The sequence below is a fragment of the Condylostylus longicornis genome, unplaced genomic scaffold, assembly GCF_029603195.1.
Source record: "Condylostylus longicornis isolate FDR11 unplaced genomic scaffold, ASM2960319v2 ptg000010l, whole genome shotgun sequence".
Classification (NCBI taxonomy): Eukaryota; Metazoa; Arthropoda; class Insecta; order Diptera; family Dolichopodidae; genus Condylostylus; species Condylostylus longicornis.
Genome location: NW_026577979.1, coordinates 17,652,551 through 17,676,031, shown reverse-complemented (window position 1 = coordinate 17,676,031; position 23,481 = coordinate 17,652,551). Strand labels below are relative to the sequence as shown.

Genomic DNA, 23,481 nt, shown 5'->3' with positions numbered 1-23,481 from the left:
GAAAATCACTAAATAGCCTCGTGTTCATAATTAAATTTACAGTTTCACTATTCACTATTCCCACACCTGTAATTGCAATTCTAGAATACTTCAATACAAATTTAAATTTTTTTTCTCTATTACGCTCACGTATGGTACGTTCCCACGCTTGAAAACATCAAACTTTTCAATTTGAAAACAACAAGGAAACAAAAAAATATATTTTTCAAAATTTAATTCTATACAAAATTTTTGTAAATTCTTTATCAAGATTAAAATTACACATACTTATCCCGTAAATATATGCATGTGTTCCTCTTCTTATAAAGTCTTAATTCCATTTTATATCCATTTATTAGATTTCTTTATTTTTGACTTTCTTTTCCCTATATGACGAAATACAATGCTAGAAAAATCCTTTTAAAAAAGGATAAATTTTCATATTTAGAAAAAAAGAAACAAAAAAAAATTACAATAAAAATTTAAAAAAGAAATTTTCTCCTACTTCCCAAGCCTCGCTGCCCCCTCAAAAGTAAACAAAATTGGAATAATATCAGAAGATTAGAATAATTCTCACAGAAAAAAAAATTGAAGATCCTTATCAAAATCCTGAAAAACAAAAATAATAACAAAATATAGAAAAATAAATAAAAATAATAAATAAAAGTATGGTTAGGGCAATCTCTCGAATAAAGTCTGGAAAATCGAAGAATAAAAAATGGAAATTAAACATAATAAGAAAAATCATTCATCCTTCCGGTTACAAAATAACCATAACCCTTTTTCTAAATTTAAATTTTTTTGAAAATTTTCAACCTAAATGGAATTTTTAAAGTTTCCATTTGCATTTTTTTTTTTTGAAAATGAGAAGAGGAGATTGGAAGTAAAGATTAAATTTCAAGTTGAAAATATGAAAAATGATAGTTTTTTTTTTCAAACAGCACCTAAGGGAATTTTATGAAAATTGTTAGTTAAGATTTCTTATTAAATGTCAGATTTAAAGAAATAACAGAAAAGAGTCAAAGCGAAAATCCAGCAAGTGATGAATAAGACATAAAATTCTCGTTTTTTACATGAAAATTTTCATATTTTTAAAAGCAAAAAATTATATTATTTAAGGTTTCCGACTTCTTGTTCTGATATTGTCAAAACAAAAAAAAGCATACCCCATTTTGTTAAAAATATTTGTTGCTATCGAATTCACAAATCCGTTTCGTGCAATATAGAATAAAGGAAACGTGGGAACCACAATTATCTTAACCAAATTATTGAAAGTATTAACTCAGTAAGAAAAAATTTAATCCGACTTAAATAAATTTGCTCGAGAGTATGTTCAATATTTAAACTTTCGACCGATGTTTTGAAACACTAAATTTTTTATGAAACAGCTCAAAATGCGGAGCTCTAACTTTTAAAATAATTTAATACCAATTAAAACGACAATTCGACAAAACTATTTTCAAAAATGGTTGTATCACTGCGAAACTTCTAATTCTCTACTACTACATTTATATATAAATATAATCAATTGAAATTGAATACATATTAATATTCATAGTAGATATCTTAATTTGCAAAGAGCGCCAACTTTATTCAACACTGTTTACACTCACAGCTTCATAAGTTTAACTCAATTTTTAGAAATCGTTAGAGTCATTTTTTCAAATCACTCTAAATATGTAAAACTGTCAACATTCATTCACCTTTAAATTTATGAAATCAAATTTTAAATTTTGTTACAGAAATCTTTAATATTAAATTTTTATAATTTGTCTCTTTTTCAGAAGCTCAATTTTTTCGTAATATTTTTTTTTATTAGCAACTTTAAAATTTTACTCACTCTTTGTAAACTCACATATGACCTTCCTTACTTATTTCTTGTGACCACAGCTTTTTGAATATTTTTTTGCTCAGAAAAATATTCAGTATAAAACAAGGACAACAAAGTGAAGGAATATTTAGAAAGTTGTAAAAATTATTTAAAAAAAGTTCTTCAAATTTCATAAAACAAACAAAAAAGAAAATAAAAATCCAAAAGAAGATTTTGAAGAATTTTTGACAATAAAAATAATCTGCTAAAATATTTATCATCCGCTTTGTAATAAGAAGAAGAAGAAGAAGAAGAAGAAGAGTAAAATATTTGGGAACTAAAAATTATTTCATCAAATGAACAAATTTTCAGAATCATGCGATAAAATTAGTAAAAAGGGAAGGGTAAGTTTTTGTTTATTTTGCGCTTTCTCTTTCCGAGAAATCAAAAAGAATTTGGTTTTCTTTTTTTTTTACGAGTCCTTAAACAATTCATTACGTTTTTACATTCAAATTGTTTTTTCATACCTTTTAAATTTAAGTTTACTGCTTCAATTTATAAAGGATTTTTAAAATATGCTGCTTAAAATTTTAAAAGGCAGTTATATGATTAATGACATAAAAAAAAAATCAGTCACGACCTCATGTCATTTTCATGTCAATATTTTTCATGCCAATTGTCAAAAATAAATAGTGACAAAAACATTTTATTACTCACAATTTCTTTGTTTTGCTCTACATAAAATTTCTTTGTTCAATTTTCAGGTTAAGTTGAAATATTTCAGTAAACAAAACCAGATGACATCTTTCAACCTCTCTTACGCTATCTAATCCTAAATATTATAATAATCATATATTTCCCATGACCTCAAAAAAACTCTTGTCCATCAATGAATTTTTGAATTTATTGACCTCAATTCTGGAATATTCAGAAGAAAATCTATTTAAAGACAAATAATTTTTTGCAGACTGATTTCAGACAATTTAATTGAAATACAATTTCTTAAATGAAATATTTTTTTTTTTTTAAATTTCAAAATTTTCGTAAAAAATGCTTACAACAGTCATTAATCATAATTTTCAAAATACAAACATAACATAAGACACAATGCTTAAGTTTTTTGGAGTGTACAAATTCTGTTGTTATTGCTAGGAATAAAATAATTATAGAGATATTATGTGTCACGTACATGCTGCCAAATGGGTAAATAAGAAAAATGAGATTTTTTGCTTGCTAATCTAACTATACTTTTATATCATTATGTTCACTTAATCTTTAATATGAAATGAATAATATCTGATGTGGCAGATACATAATCGATTGCATTTTATATTTCTCGAATTAAATTTAGAATTTCTAACAAATTAATTTCATTATTCTACAGCAAGGCAGCCACAAGGGAAAATGTAAAAAACGCTCTCTGCAGAAGTCTCGTTTTTCTATTTTCTGAGTGCCCCTTAGAGATTCTCTGAAGTTGTTATATTTTTTTAACGCAGCTGGTATATAATATTCTCAAAAACTACAGGTGGTTCGTAAAAGTCTAATTCCTGTCCAATACATAGACAGAAATATAATCAGACTGACACCTCAAGGAAAATAGTTTCTTTTCTTTTTTTCCGATATTATAAAAAGCTCATTTCAATTGAAAATCACCCCTAATTAATTTTCGTACAATCACAATGCTTTCCTTATTGCATAGAATGTTATTGGTATAATAATGTAATTCAAAAATTTTAACAAATTTGTTTGAAAATTGCTGAAAATGAAAGCGTAAAATTGAATATCCTTCTGTATCTTTGAAATAAAGAGAGCGGAAAAAACAATTGAAAACGGTTTTTAAGGAAGAAGCATAAAACTTTATTAGTTCTTCGGATTTATTAAGCTGTCAGCCACCTCTTTCGGATAAGGTATTAAGAATTTTTCACCTATATAATACTGTCCTGCAAGCAGTTTTTCAGGCATCTTCTTTTCGTTTCCCGCTCCGGTATTATTTAGTTGCATAAAACAAAGCTGACCAATTTCTCCATACTCAATATTTTTTTTAAATTAAACCACTCCATTCACATTTCATTTAATATCACTAACTAGAAAATAACTAAAAAATATATGATCATTGAACAAAAATACACTAAAACAAAACTAAATTCTTTATAAGTACTATAAATTATTCACTTGAATTAATCAATGACTTAAACATCTTGAAAAACTTTACAGGAATTTCAAAACATAAAACTGAATATAAAATTTCATTAATCATTTTGTTTTTAACAAGGTCATTTTTATTTGAATGAACCATTTTTCCACAATGCTCTCTACAACAAAGCACACATTATTTCTATGTACAACATACTCGTATCAATTCAGCTTCATTTAAAATTTTGTAAAAAGAATGAAAAAACTTTTTTATACTTTGTCTCGGTTTCAAGTTTCCGAAATAAATAAAGAAAAATATTCTTTTTGCTTCTTCTTTAAACTATTATGCTTTTTTTTATTTTGTTTCATAAACAGTTTTCTTTTTATCCTAGAAGAGAAAAAACAAGGATTCTTGTTTCTTTTCTATATGGTTTTATGTTCCATTGTGAAAATGAACTTCATTTTCAAGGAATTTTTCATAAAACTAAATTCAGATCAAACTTAATGTTTGGTAAAATAGCACTTTTCCCTTGAACAAAATTCTTTTATTTTAATAGCTACTGAAATTACTTTCATTGATATAGGAAAATATATAAAATATTGTATAAATTTAGGATAACGAAAACTATTTAAAGAAACTTTAACATAATGTTCGAATTTGGTGATTAATTAAATCAGTTAAGACAAATGCCAAATAATATATCATTTACTGTGTCATAATCCATGACATGCTTCTACAGAAATTTGAAAAAAAATCGTAACGAAAAATGCAACACGTCGAAAATTAAAATTTCACGAATTTCAATATGCGATAGCTTGGGGAAAGGGTAAAGTTTTAAAAACATTTTCTTTCATTTTTTTTATTCTCCTTTATTCGAAGCACAATAAATATTCAAAAATTGGCATTTTTGGGTCTATAATAAAGGGAGGCGATATTGGTAAAAATATTCTTCAAGAGAATTAAGTTTCTAGGAAAAATTTCTATTTGTATATAAAAACTTCACTTTCTATCTCAAAAGGGGAAGTAGTTTGGCAAACAGACATACGCAAATGTGGTCGGGCGGGTTGATAACCAAAGTGAAACTAACAAGCATTTTTTGTCCAATTTTTTTTTTGAAAAAGTGCTGAAAAATATATTTGTACTCGTATAACAACATAAAGTAAAAAGACTAGACAAAGATGACAAGAGATGATAAAATAAATTTAATATAAGAGAAAAACATAAAAACAACAAATCAACAGGATATAGAAAAAAATATAAAGTTTTTGTGAGGAAAATTCAAACAGAATGAGAGATCAAGAACTTCAATCTCACATACATGTTGTAACTTTATAGTACACACTAGACACTTGATTTTTGGAAAATGCATTTTTAAGCAGAAATTTTTAATAGGTTTGACCTTTAAGTTTCTGATTAATGCTTGTTTTGCAATAAAAAGAAAATGGGTTTGAAAACATAACAGTATTTCAGCAAAAATTCAATTAAAAATTATATGATAATCATGATTTTAAAATGTATTGCTCCTATAATTATGCAATTTTTTAAAAATTAGCCAGCTACTCAAATTGAATAGCTTGTTAATTTAAAATTTAATTTATGATTTAATTTGTATACAAAATTAATTTTTACTCCATTTTCTTATTATATTCTATATGTTTTGTATTAAAATATACATACACATAGTTCGTTTATATGTATACGTGTAATGTATAGGAACAAAATTTAAAAGTAAAAAAATAGTAAATAAATTTAAAAGTAGAAAAAGAAAATTTAATAATAAAGGGACAGCCGACATAATGTGCACATGTTTGTGATGACTATCAAATATATTTATTGAGTTCGTATTTAATTGGAGTATGTATATATATACTATACATTATACATTCATACATATTATCAGTCATCAAAATGTATTTCATAGCGGAAACACTAAAATATTCAAATTTCCGCCTTAAGCTATTGAATATTTTCTTTTTTCTTGCAGTTATAAAAATATCTAATTTTTTTTGTAGAAAATTTTCCGTTTAATATGATTTTAAAGATGAAGTTTAAGATAACGCCTTAAAGAATGAAATGAATTTTTTTTCTTTTACTTTTCTTTTATTTAATTTTAAAACACAATATCAATTTAATAGAAAAATTTTATAGAATAAAAACTTAAGATTTCCTCTCGTTTTAAGAAAATTTTAACCAAATTTAGGTAAATAAAATTTACAAATTTTCTTTAAAATTACTGCACATTGTGTGAAATAAAATCCTAAAAGTATGCAATTTTATTTAAAATTAATAAATTAATAAAAATATTAATTTTTCTCTCTGTTTTTTTTTATTTACAGAAAACGCAACGATATTCAACACTCAAAAATAAAATATTATTTGAATTTTTAAAAAATTAGTAAAGAAAAAATAAAATTAGCATAAATGTCGCCGAAATCAGTATTTCCAAAATTATTTAAAACAACAAAAACTGATGACAATTTTATTTATATTTGAAATTAAAACAATCAAAAACCAATTAAAATTTGGAAAATAAAATCATCGTTTATAAAGTTTTTTTTTTTTTTTGAAAAATATCAGACATTATAAGTGAAAAAAGGCAATTAAAGCGCAACATATAATTACGTAAATCACTTTTGTCATGGACCATGCCGTAAAAGCAACCAGAGGACGACCATGGAATACATTACGATTCGAAAACGACGAATTAGAATGTTTATATCAACGTTACACATTAAAATTACAGAGATTTTCTGTAATCGGTGTTGTAGCACTGGTAGTCGTTTTATGTGGCGTTATGGCTGCACTTAGTCTTATTTATAATCATAGTCCAACATTGCATGTAAGTAAATGATATATAATTTTATATTATGTATTTAATATTATTTAGTATGTGAAACTTAGCCAGAATACCCTTTTATATTGCTATTGCATATAGTCATACAAAATATCAAAAAATAATTCTTAAATATAGTAGAAGGACTATTGGTATTTGTTGTACTATAAAGCCTTATCGGTAACCATTCTGTGAAATGAAATTTGATTTGAAACACAATAAAACGACATTTTTTTATATATCTGTTTTTAGCTGATTATTCGGGCACATTCTCTTAGACCTGTAGCTTGAACTAACGAAATTTCAAAAATTTAAAGTATCTAATTCTCAGAAAAAATCATTTTCGAATTTTGAAATTCTATACTGACAAAGTCAATATTGTTGGTCTAAGACAATATGGATGATATTTAAAGTCAAAACAAATTTCAATTCTATAATTTAGTATCTTACTCTATCATTGATTTTCATTAAAACAATATTAAGTGAAATCTATAATGCATAATTGTTCCATTACGTCAGCTAACTAAAAATTGTGTTTTTTGCTCTCTATATATTCACTATTTCCTTAAATTTTAAAATCCTTAAAAAATAATAGCTAATTTCGTCATTAATCAAAAAATGTATGAAAAATATTCCAATACGGAGAATTGATTTAATTTTAATATTCTTTTTAAATCTTTTAATGGCAAACTCTGATATAAAATTAATAGAAAAAATTTATAATTAAATTAAAAGTCACTAAAAATTTTCAATTATCAATACAATTAAACTCTGAACTCTTCATTTACATCACTTGTCATTCGAAAAATTTTCATAACAAAACACAAACGTTTATTTTAAAACATTTTAAACCTTTTATGTATCTTTCGTTGCTGGAACCTAGTACACGTTTTTAATTTAAATTGAATTATTAGTTAATTGAGTAATAAAAGTCAAATTCAGGATCAATTAATAAAAAATAATAAAATTTTATCGTGTCCTTTTAATATTTTAATTAAATTATCTGCCATTTTATTTTATTTCTATTATTTTACCCGTTCTACTCCTCTTTGCTTTAATGTTGTTTTTTTTTCTCTTATCACACCTTAAATAATCATAGGCTCACAATATTTTCATTCTCCCAATTTTATTTTTATATTTCTCTTACAATATGCACATATACATAAGTATTGTACTCGTACATAACAAAATATTGATTTTGCTCTTTTTATTACAGAATGTCTTCAATTCCGTTATGTGCCTCCTATTTGCTATTATATTAGCTTTATTGCAATGTCGTGTCATCAAGGATCATCATCTTCCGTTTTTATGTTATGGTATATTATTTTTTACCGCTTGTATTTGTTTTGTTTCAATGCCAACAGTTGGCAGCATATTCCCAGTGGATACAAAAGAGGTAAGTTAGTTAATATTCAATATAAATTTTAATAGTAAATAGTTATTTTGATATGTTAATGGTTACAGCATCATGGTACATGTCCAGCTAATTCGTTCAATATTATTTTCATGTTTTTTAGCACATTTTGTATAAAATTGGAAATGAATATGCTTTTTAGCTTCACTCTATCCACTCGTCTGTCACCGGATCGGAACAAATCTCTTTTACTTCCTTTCCCTTTAGTCTTTACTATATAAAATTTAGCAAAATTTCAATTTGCGACAATTTAAATTTTTATTTCTAAATTTTTATTTTTATTTATTCTTTGATTAACGGTATATCTGTTTACGTTAATTTCCATTTAAATCTGGTTAATTTCCTAAAGGTATGCAATAAGAAGACACATTATGATATTAAGAGAAAAATTGTGAAACGTACTACTATACAAACCACTTGTTTGATCAGAATTTATTTTTATAAGCATACATTCACACAAAGTTTTTTATACATACATTTAGAGAGTTTATAAATTTCTGAGGTGAAATGTCTGAGGAAAGATTTGATATTTGATATTATTGACAGTTTAAGTAAAGTACCTTAAAATAAGCGTAAGTTTAACCATCATTTCAAAATTTTTTGAAAAGAACATAAACTTGTACTTAATTCTAAAAATAAATTAAAAATATTCTTTATACTTGTCGCAATAACAATGTTACAATAACAAGATCTTCATTTGTCCTGCTTAAAATCTAAAATTTCTTGAAGTTAAATTCTCCTTGATAAAATAGGTAACTGGCACACAAAAATAAAATTCATGTTTTGGTCTAAAAACACGCTTTTTGCTCGTCAAAAATTCTTGCCATCATAAAGCCTAGACAATATCAGTATTGTCTGATTTTTTCTTATATATTTTTCAAGTTTTTGTTCCGAGTCATCCAAATTCCAGATTGATTTTGTTTAAATTTCCAGATTTTTAGTTTCTTAGAGTTTCCTCTTAAATATTTCGCATCAGAGAATGATATCTCGACCTTTATTGTACATAGCAAGTCAGATATTGAGGTAGATCACATTTTTCTTAGAACAGATGCATTTTTCTATATTGTACAAATGTAGAAAATTCGTTTTGGAGTTGTATATTTTATACGTGTGCCTATGTATATGTACCTCTTTCTTCTAGCTTGCATTTTCCAAATTAACTACAGCAACAACTTCTAAATTTCTGACTTTCGCTTTTCAATAAAATACATACTACACTGGGAAAAATTTTCTCATTTGGTAATATTTTTATTTGAATGCCCATCAACTTTCGTCCACCAAAACGTATTTTATTCAGCTACATTTTATTTGGAAAGAAATATTGCCAAAAAAGCTATTTGCATACCTCTATCACAACATTCACACATTAAAATTCGTTTATCTACGAGATTGGTATGCATTATATCTCTTTTCGCTCTATTTTAGCCGTATAATTGAAATAATTAGAGCGCATTTGACTATAAGAAGCATTGAAATAAGTTTACGTCATAAAAAAATAAAAATTATTTTTATTTTGACTAAAAATATTACGAGTATTTTATTAACAAAGCAGAAATATGGCCTTTGAAATGGTTTATGACCAATTTAGATATGCATGTTTTTCAGTGTATCTTGTTTTATTTGGTGCTTAAACGTCTGTTGAGATTGTAAGGTGTTTGAGAAGCGTACTTTTTATAACAAACCCTTTTTAAAATTATTTAATAGTTTTTATTAATATAACAGTAAATATTTTATTTTAACAAGAAATACTTACACCCTTTGTCCTTTAGTTTTATCTTTTAGTTTTATTTTTTGTGATTCTGTCACTTTCACTCCTGTTCCATTTCACTGTAACGCTTAAAAATTTTATATTTTTTCTTCTCATTCTTTCTTTTTATCAAGCACATAACAAGAGTGGCGCCACTTTTATGAGTTTTGATGGAACAATATACCCATAAAAATATAAAAAATGTAAAATAGAAAAAAAAATCAATAACCTTATATTTTATTTTTCTTTTTGTTATTTTTAAAATTATTCGAATCAAAATTAATTATGAGAATTTTCGAAAACAAATTCAGAAATCGCACATGATATGTGGGTGATGGAGATTTAAAAAAAGAAAATATTGCGAAATATTTTTATCCATGTCCATACATAAAATTGTATAAGAGAAAAACTCTTTTGATATCTGAAGATTTTGAATTTTAAATAAATTTTATGGCAGTTAACAAACTCATTTCAAGTATAGTTAAAATCTACTGGAAAAACAAAAGTGAATGGTGAAGACTCCAAGTAGTTTTATAACCAAGTCAATAAAAAATCAATTTCGTAAGATCTTACTAAATTTAATTAAGCAAATGCAGAATTTTCAGGATTTTAAGGATTAAAATTCATATTACATCAGCTGCAAAAAAATAAATTTTAGGAAGAATTGTTCAATAATATAAATAAAAAATTTTATAAAATTAGCTAATATTAAGTTCTATATGCAAAAATAGAACACGGACGAGTTTCTTAGCAATAAAATAACAATCCAATCAAGTGAAAAATGAAAAAGATTTGTCATATTCATTTAACTCTTGTTCTGAGAGCTACGAAGCATAAAAACATCTGGCTAACCAAATACTTGAACTTTTTAATTGGATCGGTGTCGAGTTTTAAATTCAAAAAGACTAGGTAGATTCAAAATCGAACCCAACTCATTTAAAGATAACGAAATCAAAAAATAGACTGAGAATTTTAGTAAGAGTCAACTGAGAACAAATATTCAAGTATAATTAAATCTTAAATTGTCGATATTGATAATTGTAAGACTCATTAAATTGCTTATATGAAATTCTAAATGTAAGCTTAGAAATCAAGCAGCACATAAACTCATTTCAGATCTTCCTCTCAAGATCTTCCTCTAAAATAACCGAATTCTTTATATTTCTCTGTTGATTTTACATCCCTTCGTATAATTTAAAAATAGTTCTAAAAATATTTTATTTGTTGACAAACAATATAAAATTTAAAAATAATTTTATTTTCATCAATGATTTACAGAGTAGAAATCGAATTTTCTTAAATACAAATTCAAAATTATTTTAATGAAAATAAAATTTTAAAATTATTTTAAACTCGATTTGCGGTAATTCAATTTCGAAAAATGTTCATTTAATTAAAATCAAAACGAATAAAATTAAAATTTAAAGAATGCACATTAAAAAAATTCTTGTATAGAAATAAGAAAAACCAATATTTTATTCGTGAAATTCAGAAACCACAATTAAAAATATTTTCAGTTAACCGCAAAACTTAATTATTTTAGAAATTCAAAATCAATATTTATGCTGCATCAATGCATGTAACACAAATATATAGTCAAATATGCGACGTACATTGACAGTGAAATACGATAGCACAGCTAAATAAATTTTAATTGATAAAGTATTTTATCACATTCGAATTTTGAATTTGCAATTAAGATTAGGATGTTTGTTTTCTCTTCGATTGAATAATTTAATTTTTAATTTGTAAGATTAAATAACTATACACATGATTTTTATGTAGATTTTAAAGTTTCCACCGAAGTTGGAATCATTACAGAATTTCAAATTAAAAATTTATTCAATTTGACTAAGAATTTTTTATGCCTATTTTAGGCATAATTACCTTATTATGGATACTAAAAACACAAAACGAATGTTCAAACGATATTATAAATTACCGCCTTATACTGTTTCTAACGCTACGAATGGTTGTTATAAATAGGCTTTTGTTCCTCTCACTATAAAAACGATATTGAAAACGCATAGATTAAGATAGACTAACAAAATTTTCACAAAATAATTATAGTCGGTTCCGTGCAAAGTCTATTTAACTCTGATTCAATTGAAAAACAGCTCATATCTAGAAAATCTTAAAGGCGTTAGGTGCTCGATATTTGTGCAATGTACTCGATAGTGCAATTTTAAAGCTATTATTCTAATAAAATATACTTTACTTTATAATTTTAAAGGTATGTACTTTGCTTAAAATTTAATGGATCCAAAATCAACTTCACAAGAACTTAACAACAAGAACTGAGAACGTATACAATTAATTATAATCAATGTTTCAAACATTAATTATTGCTTGACGGTGTTTTAACTGCAACAAAATTATCCACAGTTTTCCCTACTTCAATTTCAATATTTTAACAAAATCATGGCTAATGAACAAAGGCAATAGAATATTACATACATACAATATATTTATTAAAAGTTCAAAGAACATTATTGAACTTGAAACTTAATGTAATGAAATATTCACTCGTTGTTAAGTAGCTACGGGTATATGTAAGTACAATGTGCGTCGCAGAAAAATAATATTAATAATGACATTTTTTTTTATTTTTGCGAATTAAAAATTAACGATGCTTAAAATGTTAATTTCTGAATTCTAGGACATTTAATATTGCTAAAATATTAATCGCATTATTTAACTTTTTTTCATTCATTCCAAAACTAATAGTCGCATGCGGGAAAATGACATTGACATTTGAATTATCAAAACATTTTTAAAAATCATATATTCACAATAATACCATTGAAAATTTAATTCACATGCCTATGCTGCTATTGTAGACATTTTAACGACAGTCTGTCTTATGATAAAAAAAAAAACAAGAATATTAAAAGGGCATTTATACCGAAATTTGTGAGAAAAAAAAAAACAGAAAAAGAATCTTTTAAAGAGAAAAAAAAATAAATTAATTTTTTTTATTACTTTGTATAATAAGATAAAAAGAAAATTTATATGCTAAATGCTAAAGGATCTGTTATAAAATTTTCTATACATAACTTTCTTTTTCAATCAAATTAGCATGTCCTTTTTTTTTTTTTGATAAAATATAAAATAAGAAAAAGGAGTCCTTTTGATTATTCCTGAAATAGAATTACAGATTATTCTATTATATTTTCTTCCCTTTTATTTTTTTTTTTTCTTTATTATTAATTGGGAGCCAATAAAATTTGGTGTCCTTTAACGTATAGATTCGATTTTGATGTATAAGAATGGAATTTATCAGAAGAGTTTCTCTTTTAGTTAAAACGAAAAATAGGGACTCAAATGAATCGGAGTCTAAAAAATAAAAAAAAATTTCGGCATAATTTGATTTTTTTTTAAAAATTCTTTGCCAGTTTTCAATTTTTAAAAAAATGTTCACTTCGATTAAATTCAAATATTTATTTTTAACTTAATTTCTTTCTGGTACATTAATTAATTTTTGAAAATTAATTTTGAATATACTTAATTAAATATTGGCATACGTCAATAAATAGTAAAAGAAGTGAAGAAAAAATTTGATAAAATGTGGTCATGGTGCCATTGTAACTTTTTATAAATTTGATGAAAGTCGTTAATCGAAAGGAAAATCAGATTTGATTAGAATAAATTTATTGAGAATTAAGACCGTAGTTTTTTTCGTTTTATCGCATTTTAGAAACTTGAATTATAATATAATTTTCTTTATCTTACCTTTTAAGTGTGATTTGTGTGTCAAGTTTAATTTCTTCGCAAATATGCTATTATGATTGTCCACACAAGCATTGCATTAACATAATTCCAGGGTTACCTCTTTTATTCACATTCTTGTCATATAAATTTTGTAAAAATTTTATAAACACTGTAAAATAAATAAAAACGAATTTAGATAAATAGACTTAGAATTTTCATAAGAGTCAAATGAGAGCAAATATTTAAAACAAAACGAACCATCAGGCGAAAATTTACAAAATGACCGTGTTAGGATGGAAGGTAATCAAGTCTGTTTTTGATAACCAGTTTGGAGTTTATGTTTCCAAAACTAAATCTAATTTCATAACAAGTTCAGATCAGATGTTTACAATTTTCTTTTGAAAAATGAGAAGAATTCAAAAAATATTTAGTCAAATATTTGAAAAAAAAAACTAATTTATCTGATTGTTGACAACAAACTAGTGAAAAAGTCTGTGTTTTCCAAGCAATAATAAAACACTGAAGTTGAAAATCGAGTAGACAATTTTAACTGAGAAAATTTATAAAAAATTTTCATAAAGGAATATTTACAAGAATTTCAACTTAATAATGAAAGAATTTACTTTGTCTTTGTTTAGATATTTCTGAAAAATATTATTGAGGACTAACTTCTTGTTTAACGATTTTTCCACATGTTTCTCATATTTTCTGCTGCTTAATTCAAATTTGCTATTAAAGTTGAACAAAAACCTACTTTTATATAGTTCAGTGAAAAAATTCTATTTTAAACAATTACCCTAAAGGGTCTCACGCACAACCGTCATTCATCGGCTTAATTTTGAATTCGCCATTTCCAAAATAATTACCTTAATATTATTTTAATATCAGACCAATTGCAAAGTCCAAGAATCAACTATCAAGCAAACTGAATTTGCTATCATGACAATATACGTCTATCAGATTGACATTATGTATATACTTAATGCACATACTTAATGTCAGAATGAAAAGAAATTGCAAGGTAACCTGCATTAAAATTAGCGGTATCTTATTTTTATTTATTAGCATTCCAAAATGATGTTGTAACCCTTTTTTATATTTGCATATTTTGATATTTAAAATTGTTTTCTATTATACAATTCTTTTATACACTTTTACAGGTTATGGCTGAAGGTGTATGGCAAATAGTTTTTGTAGTATTCTTAGCGTATGCAATGATGCCACTTCAAATATGGGAGGCTGTGTGTTTTGGTATTATATTACCTTCGGTGCATGTTGGTTTAACTGCATATAAAATTTTCACGGATACATTTCAATATCTAGAATACAATCAGGTAAGTAAAAGAATATGTTTATCATTTTGTATATGCGCCAATAAAATGTCAAAGTAAATTTTTGGATTTCTCTAGACGATGGGCCTTTTAGAGGAAATCAGTTAGAAAAACATTAAAATTACAAAAATTCGTTTAAACATGAGATAAACAATATAAAGTTACCACGTACCGTAATACTGGGCACAGCTGAGGTAATTAGGGGTTAATATTATCCCAATAATTACACTAATATTCCCGGTTTCCGAGAATATTTATAAAAGTATATCGACAAAATGCAAACGAAATATAATTGATTTTGATGCAAAAAATCAATTTTATAAATCTGCACTCTTATTGATTGAAGTGAATTGAAATGTCAATAAAAATGTTTACAATGTGTTTCAATTTAAATTTTATTTTTCTTTAACAATATTTATACAAAAACAAAATATAATTATGTAAGAAGAGAGAAAATTACTGAAAAAAAAATCGATTTAATTTTTCTTATTTCTTTGAAACAGATCCAAGTATTCAATTAGTGATGATCCGAAATTTTTAATAACATTTATTTGCGTCGTGTCAATGAATGAAATAACCAATATATATTTACATACACACATATACGCAATTGTGCACCACGAATGTGTTCAATCGTTTTCCATTTTATACCGGCAAATTTCTTCTTTTTTTTTTTAAATCACATTTAATACATGGAATGCATATTACATCGTATTGCACTTGAAACCATATTTCAAATTTCCATGAAGTGAAACGTGGGTTATTCCTAAGAAAAAATGGAAAAATAATTTTGATAATTTTGATATTCGCGCTCAAAATTCACCATTATTTATTTCCTAATTTTGTATTGAACAAGTAACATTTCATTTAATATGTAGATTGATATTAATAAATTGCATGACACTGATATACTTTCAAGCGAAAAAAATACTGGATTGAGTATTTTGAGCAGAATTTCATTTTTAATCGTATATGCTTTTCGTCACTTTTGCCATTTCAATAAAACACCGACCGGGAAATGTGCTGCCTTTTATTAGAGTATTTGAATAGCATAATGCAAAAGAAAGACATTCCTTTATTATCAGAACTAGAACAAAGTCTTTATTTTCAAAATTATTATACATTAGAACTTGAGCTTTATACTGTTCGCTCTGAAATTTTATTTCCCGTTTCATTGATTGATTTTGGAAATATATTTAAATTAAAGTATAAAAATAGTTACTTTCATATATGAAATATTAAATGATTTCATGATATAATTCGTTAAAATCCCGGAAACCTTAACTTTTTCCTCAATTATTCTAAAAATACACATAAGTATACCGAACATAACATTTATTTTTTTTAAATACACACATCTGTATACAATAAAACTTTCTATAAAATCAATAATTGTATACTTTTATACATAAGATAAATTACTATGGAAACTCCCATTCATATATTTTCATATGTCATTAACAACATCATACGAATAACATTCATGTGAAACATAAAAACCTATAATATAAATTTTCCTGACATTAACGACATGGCAGTATTTAAATGGTATTTTTATATGTATGACTGCAACCACAGTGTATATGTAACAGTACATATTATATGTATGTGTATCATGCGATAAATATATCTTGAGCTACAAAAGCATATACTGGATTTGATTCATTGAGTTCAAACGTTTGATATTATGTTATATAAGGATAAAAATTTTATATACAAAGAAAATGTACGCAGAAACAATGTATGTACATTTACTCTTCGATTTTAAGAGATTTATGCTTCAAGAGATTGAATTTATACACAGTCAAAACCTTATAATACATAATTCTTCTCAGCAGGAATAATTTTCACATTATTTTGATGGCAACTGTCTCTATAACGCGAAATTAGCAAATATAAATTCTCTAAAACGAACATTTTCTTGAAATCAAACAATTTTAACTTAAATAATGTATTTAACTCAAAATTTTTTATTTATTTTTCATACCCTTTAGAGTAATTCTCTCTCACTCAAACTAATTTTGTTATGTAGATCGGTGCAGCCAGACATCTTTAAAATTAGGTGAATATTATAGCGCAGTTTTCTTCTCAAATGAATTATACCCACATATGTACATATGTAGAATACCAAGCTATGATTACCTAGGTATATGTACATATATATTTCTTTTTTTGAATTAGCAGATTTTGTATTCACCTTCTGCTTTTTTTTTTTAATTTTCTATTCATTAACGATAATAAAAATTAAGAAATTGTCAGGGGAATAATTACGATGATTTAAAAGGTGAGATATTAAAATGCTCAAGGGACTTGTACGTAATGTCAACGCGGTATTTCTTCATCTTTATTAGGTAACAATTTAAGACACACATATAATACAAATTTTCAAGTTCAAGGATTTTAATTTACATATGCAACATCTTAACAGATTATTTTCATTTAATTATTTGACTTTTTCTTTTTTTTTTAATAGTTTTTCGACTTTTTAATATTCTATTTATAGAAATTTAATTTTAACATTATGTTGCCATTATTAGAATTTATCGAATCGACAATCGATTTTTAATTTAACTGTGTGCATTGTTATAATGACAATAAAATAAAAGTATATAAATAGAAAAGAGTCATTCTACAACATTATGTTTTTCTATTTTATTTTATTGTTGTCAATGATAATGAAATAAATTTTGAATTTTGTGTAATAAAACACCCAAGTACTCGTATGTGAATATCTGTGGGTATAATAATTAATATATGAATGCTATAAAACTTATACAGATTTGAATCCGCACATATTTAAGAAAATCAAATATTTTATAAAAATTTGCAGTTTCTTTTGAACAATAAAAAGTTATAAAGAGAAATGTGTAAGCATCATTTTACACTTTAGAAAAATTACACTGTATAAATTTAGTAAGATGTGAATTTTAAAATAAAGGGTACCTATATTTTAAGATATTGTAACTACTAACAATTTCTCGTACTTTCAATTATGAAAACTTTCGAAAAGTTTGAGGTTAGATGAAAATTACTTCATTTACTAAATCATTTTTAAGTAGTGTTATACAGATTTTGTTCTTCATTTCTGTAAATTTCTGGTTTATTTCTGGTGTATGACATTATTGAATGTCATTATAATTTATTTTTTCAATGTCTCTTAATTATTAAAATTGCATATTTCCTTGCAATTAATCTGGAGAAAAAAATATTAATTTTATTTGCAACAATGTAGCTTATTAAATAAATGAAATCAAATGCTTTTTATAATTTTTGTAAAACTTAGTTTAATTTTAAACAAATCGAATTTAGGGTACTCAATGATATTTAATGATTTAAGAAAAATTCTTATATATTTCTCCTAAATCATTCGTTATTAGGTTACACTGTTCTGATTGAACTGTTCAGATTTTTTATTCAACTGCATTTATAATTCATATGTGATATAACAGTTAACTTTACGCAAACCTAATTCTTAAGCAAACAAGCCTTTTTAAAAATAAAATATTTTAAAAAACAAACCTTAATTTGAAATCACGCACTCTGCTGTTATGAAAATTAACTGAAAACATACTTGTACAAGTTCTCGTAACAAGTCAGTCCTAATACAAATAATTTCTTTTATTTAAGGCAAACAGAATCAAATTTAATCACATAACAGCAAAAATGTAAAAATTTATCGTCAAATTACTTAGGTATAAATTAATTATAAAAACCTGAACAACATCCAATGGAGCCGAACTTTAAAATGAATACCTCCACGCTTTTAAATTTAAAAAAATCATTATCCAATGAAATCGTTTGTTTCAATAATTAATTGAAGAGATTCAATTGCAAAAGGCGTAACATATGAAAAATTTTCAGAGGCTTCTTTTTGCTTAATGAAAATTTTTAATTATTTAAAAAATTTTTAAATGTTTCCTTAAATAATGATCACAAATTTATTTCATTTCTTTTCAATATTTCAAATGAATATAAATGAATTTTTTATTAGAACATATACCATTCGTACACAGCTATAGGCATTTCAAGAATACAATGTTGTTATCTTTAATTTTTATTCTTAGAAATTTTCCAACAATTGAACTTTGGCATTTTGTTTCCTTTTTGTACCAATTTATACACATAATAAATACATAAATTTTGACTAAAATACCCACAAAATCATTCTATTTGAAAAATATTTACGAACAAGGAAAAAAATTGTTTTCTTATATTCCAAAGTCCTTACGAGAACTGATTAAAAAGTTTGAAAGTTAAATTAAAATTTTCAAATTCTTTAAAATATAAATATAAGAATTTTATTCAAACTTATTTATTAGATTTTATCTAAGAACTGAAGCGCTACATATTCTAAGTATGAACTTGACTCCTATGATTCTAAGTATGAATCTGAACCCAGTGACATCGCAAAATTTTTCAAGCTGGACACAATGCGTAAATAACACAGTGTAAACTCTTTTTTAATTTTTGACGTTGTGTCAATAATATAATCATGTTAGGCATAATGCCTCTAATCTATGTGGCTCTCATGCTGACGGCATTGATTTCATACAAGATACCTAAGGTGTCAAAAAATGTTTGAATAATCGAATTGAAAATTGGTCAACAATTCACTATAGAATGAATTCTGGCCGCAGCACAAAGCAATTCTTTTTTCTTAATATCTTTGATCATGCGACATTTTATTCGCGATGTAAAAAATTCATTTTCGATGTCATGGTATTTTTAAGAAGAATATTTGTAACTCAGAATCCGCTAACTGAAATCTCTCAATGCATACTTATTGCTGGAGAAATAGGAAAAGAGAAAAGGCTTTACTTTATGAAACATTAAACATTCATTTTTTCAAGTTTTTTTTTAATTTTATTCCTATAAAATTAAATTTATGATTGTAAGTACAATCGAGCTTGAATATACAAAATATACTAACCTAAGAAAGAATGTCCAAATTTATTCAATAATTACACCTAATTTTTTACCCGACTTCAATGACGTTTCTAGCCATTGCGTTTTAAAATAGTAGCTCTCAAAAATATTGAATAATTTAAATATTCTAAAGAATACTTTAAAATTTAATTGATCATTGATTCACAAGTGCAGAATGATTGAAATTGTTCTATTTTTTAATAAAATCTCGTTTGAAAATTTTAACATTATACTTTACATAATATTTTAAAATACACAAATATACCTTTTTTTTCGTATAACATTGATAAGAATCCTTTTTGCATAAAATATTCTTCTTATAATAAATTCTCATAATGGTATAATTTACTGCAAGGATACTTATACACTCTTGTTAAAATTTTACATTAACAAAAAGAGAAAAAATAAAAACAAAAATGAAAAATATGAAAAATTGCTGACGTTTTGAATTTTGAGTTTGATTTCATTTTTTTTTTTACGCTAAAAGCGAAAAATTATGGCGAAGTTATTTCTGTTCAATTTTAGCGTATGCCTTCCCTGATAATTGTATGCCATATAGAACAGTGCACAAAATAAGCAGAAAATAAAATTTATTCAAATTATATTCTAAAATTATTCATTGAAATTTTTATGAGTTTAAATTAAAAAATGTTGAAACATAACAAAAGAACACAAAGTATTTTGTATTGTTATTAGTCGAAAATGAAAAAAAGAAACTCTTTTAACAAGAATTTTAAAGATTTTGGTAAAATAAACAACATAGTTTAAAAAACCAAAAAAAAATTTATCAGAACTCTTATATTTTTACCATTAATAGTTTTGATAAAATCTACTGTTTCCAATTTTATTTCACTACAAAAGTTACTGGTCTGCTTCTCATATTACCTGCATTATAATGATTGAGGCTAGATGAAATTGTACAAAAATCAATTCGTCGAATAACGTGAAAGCAATTAGTAATTCATTTTCCTTTACTGAATTTTATCTTAATCAACTGTAAGCTTTTGTGTTTCTGATCGTGAACATCTTAATAATTTGAAATTCCTTAAGAGTACATAAGATTTCGAATATTGATGTACAAACATATACTCGTATCAATTATTCTAAACTTCTGAATTGTGCTAAAAATTCTAAAATTTCTCAAAGTCCATGAATGAATAAAAGGAAGTGTTGCATTTTACTTTCCACTTCTAAAAATTTTTTACTTTCCTTCTCATGAAATTTTTTAACTATTTCAAACCTTTACGATAGCTTGAAATGCCATAATCTAATTTTTGAAAGTTTATACATATCTACATTTTATACGTCGTACGTACATGTATTCACTTTTAATGAGCACTTCAGTAATGAGCACTTATTAAAAATATCGTAATTAAGATTGCTTTAACATTACTGTGAAAATTATTTGCATGACAGGCATGTGTGACATCAATGCCTGTATTTATAAAACTCTTAAACCCTTTAAGTTTGACAGCTGCAATTTCATAAAAACAGTTGCAATTTCATAATTTATTATATAAATTACTTTAATTCACCTTATTTACCATTGAGTCCGACCATTTTGATAATGTTTCTTTGAATTTTTGTTTTCATCCTAAAAAAATTTTTAAGCAAAAGTAAAAGATTACTTATTAAAAACAAAATTTTCAAAGGCAATATATAATTTCAAAAACATTAATTTCAGCCAAATTTATTAAAATGTAGTTAAAAACAAAGTTTAATTTTTCCATAATTTTTGAAAATTTAAAATTGTAAATCATTGTTGAATCAAAAAAAAAAAATACTAATATAAAAAATTAAAATTCGAAATTTCTGTTAATTAATTAAAAATTTTAATTTTGTAGAGAAAAATTACTTTATTTTAAAACAATTATTGCTAAATAAATTAAAAATGTAGATAAAAAACCTCATAATCCACTTATTAATTTACAGCCATGAATAAATTAATATCTGATGGCTTGTTCAAAACTATAAAAAAAATATTATAGAGGAAAATATTTTAAAAATCTCTACATTTGTTCAAAATTCTCATATTATTACTACTTAAGATCTGATTAAATTTAATTTTAATTAATTATAATTCATTATTAATATTCTTATTACTTAGTAAAAATTTTCAAATTAAAATTAATGTTTCTAGTTCTATTTTGTATAAAATTTCCTTAAATCATGACATGTTCAGCAGTTACCAGAAAAATTTCTATTACTTATTAATTAATACTGTTATAACAATGTGTATGTAATAAAACATAGTTATAGATCAACACATTCCACTTATCTACATAATAAAATTGCCACTTGTATACAAAGATTATTTAAGAAATATTTTGCAAAAAAAAAAAAAAAATTGCATACTTTTGGGCAATGATAGTGATTTCTAAATTTTTAATTTTTAATACTTTTAACTAACATTTTTAAATTTTCTGTAAATATAGTATAACAACTAGAACTTATGAATGATAACACATTTTAGGTAAAGGTCTAAAAATTATTGATTAATCTATACGATTTGAGAGTACTCAATATCCCGCGTATTTCAGAAAATTCAGCCAAAACTTTTTCATTGAAGTTCTAAGTAAAATTTTCTAAACAGACGCTCCTAAGTGTTTCAAAAGTAGTTTATGTACGGTATTGAATTTAAATTTGGCATCTAAAACTGCATTAGTGTTCTATAAATTTTCGTTGTTTTTCAGTCAAAAAATTTCTTGTTTTTCAGTCAAAAATTTTTCACCCACTTGGAATTTATGGTACATAGCTTGCAAGCTATATGTTTATTTTATTCTACATACAATTTTATATTAATAATTTAAATTTTTTTAACAAAGAATTCTTTTCAAATCTAATTTTAATTTTTTTTTCTTTTACTTTTTTTTTAATAGTTGATTGCTAATATTGTTATGTTTATTGGTGTTAATGTTGCTGGTGTTGTTGTTAATATTATGATGGAACGTGCACAACGTCGTGCATTTTTAGATACAAGAAATTGTATTGCATCTCGTTTAGAAATTCAAGATGAAAATGAAAAATTGGAAAGACTTTTATTGTCCGTACTACCTCAGCATGTTGCAATGCAAATGAAAAATGATATTTTATCACCAGTTGCTGGTCAATTTCATAGGATATATATACAAAAGCATGAAAATGTTAGTATTTTATTTGCTGATATTGTAGGCTTTACTGTGTTAGCATCACAGTGTAGTGCACAGGAACTAGTAAGACTGTTAAATGAATTATTTGGAAGATTTGATCAATTAGCACATGTAAGTATATATATATATATATGTATATATAAAAATATATGTACATAAAATATTTAAATAATATAAAATGAGTTATTTCAAATTAAATAAATATGACAAAAATAATAATTCACAATTTTAAATTAAAATTTGTCAAAAATATTAAAAAAGAATTTGAACGCTTTAAACTGTCGTTGTAAAATATGAAATTAATCTTTCCTAAATAACTTGGTTTTCAATGTAAAATTAAGAATATGTTGTTCAATAGTTAAATTCAAACTTTATAAATTTTTTATTACCTATTTAAGTATTTTTAAGTAAAACGAGAAAAAAAATAGAGTTGACCTTGTCAACTCT

The 23,481-nt window shown here is 24.7% G+C and overlaps 1 protein-coding gene across 4 annotated transcripts in view; it reads left to right on the top strand.

Annotated features, from left to right (window-relative positions):
- The window catches only part of LOC129619147 (Ca(2+)/calmodulin-responsive adenylate cyclase), a 137,889-nt gene that overhangs the window by 89,621 nt on the left and 24,787 nt on the right, over positions 1-23,481 (top strand). For all 4 annotated transcript variants that reach the window (XM_055534245.1, XM_055534242.1, XM_055534244.1 and 1 more), the window contains exons 2-5: positions 6,260-6,762; positions 7,973-8,152; positions 14,789-14,962; positions 22,765-23,145. In XM_055534245.1, the coding sequence (XP_055390220.1) occupies positions 6,562-6,762; positions 7,973-8,152; positions 14,789-14,962; positions 22,765-23,145 (936 nt within the window). In that variant the 5' untranslated portion in view covers positions 6,260-6,561. The remainder of the gene's footprint in view (positions 1-6,259; positions 6,763-7,972; positions 8,153-14,788; positions 14,963-22,764; positions 23,146-23,481) is intronic.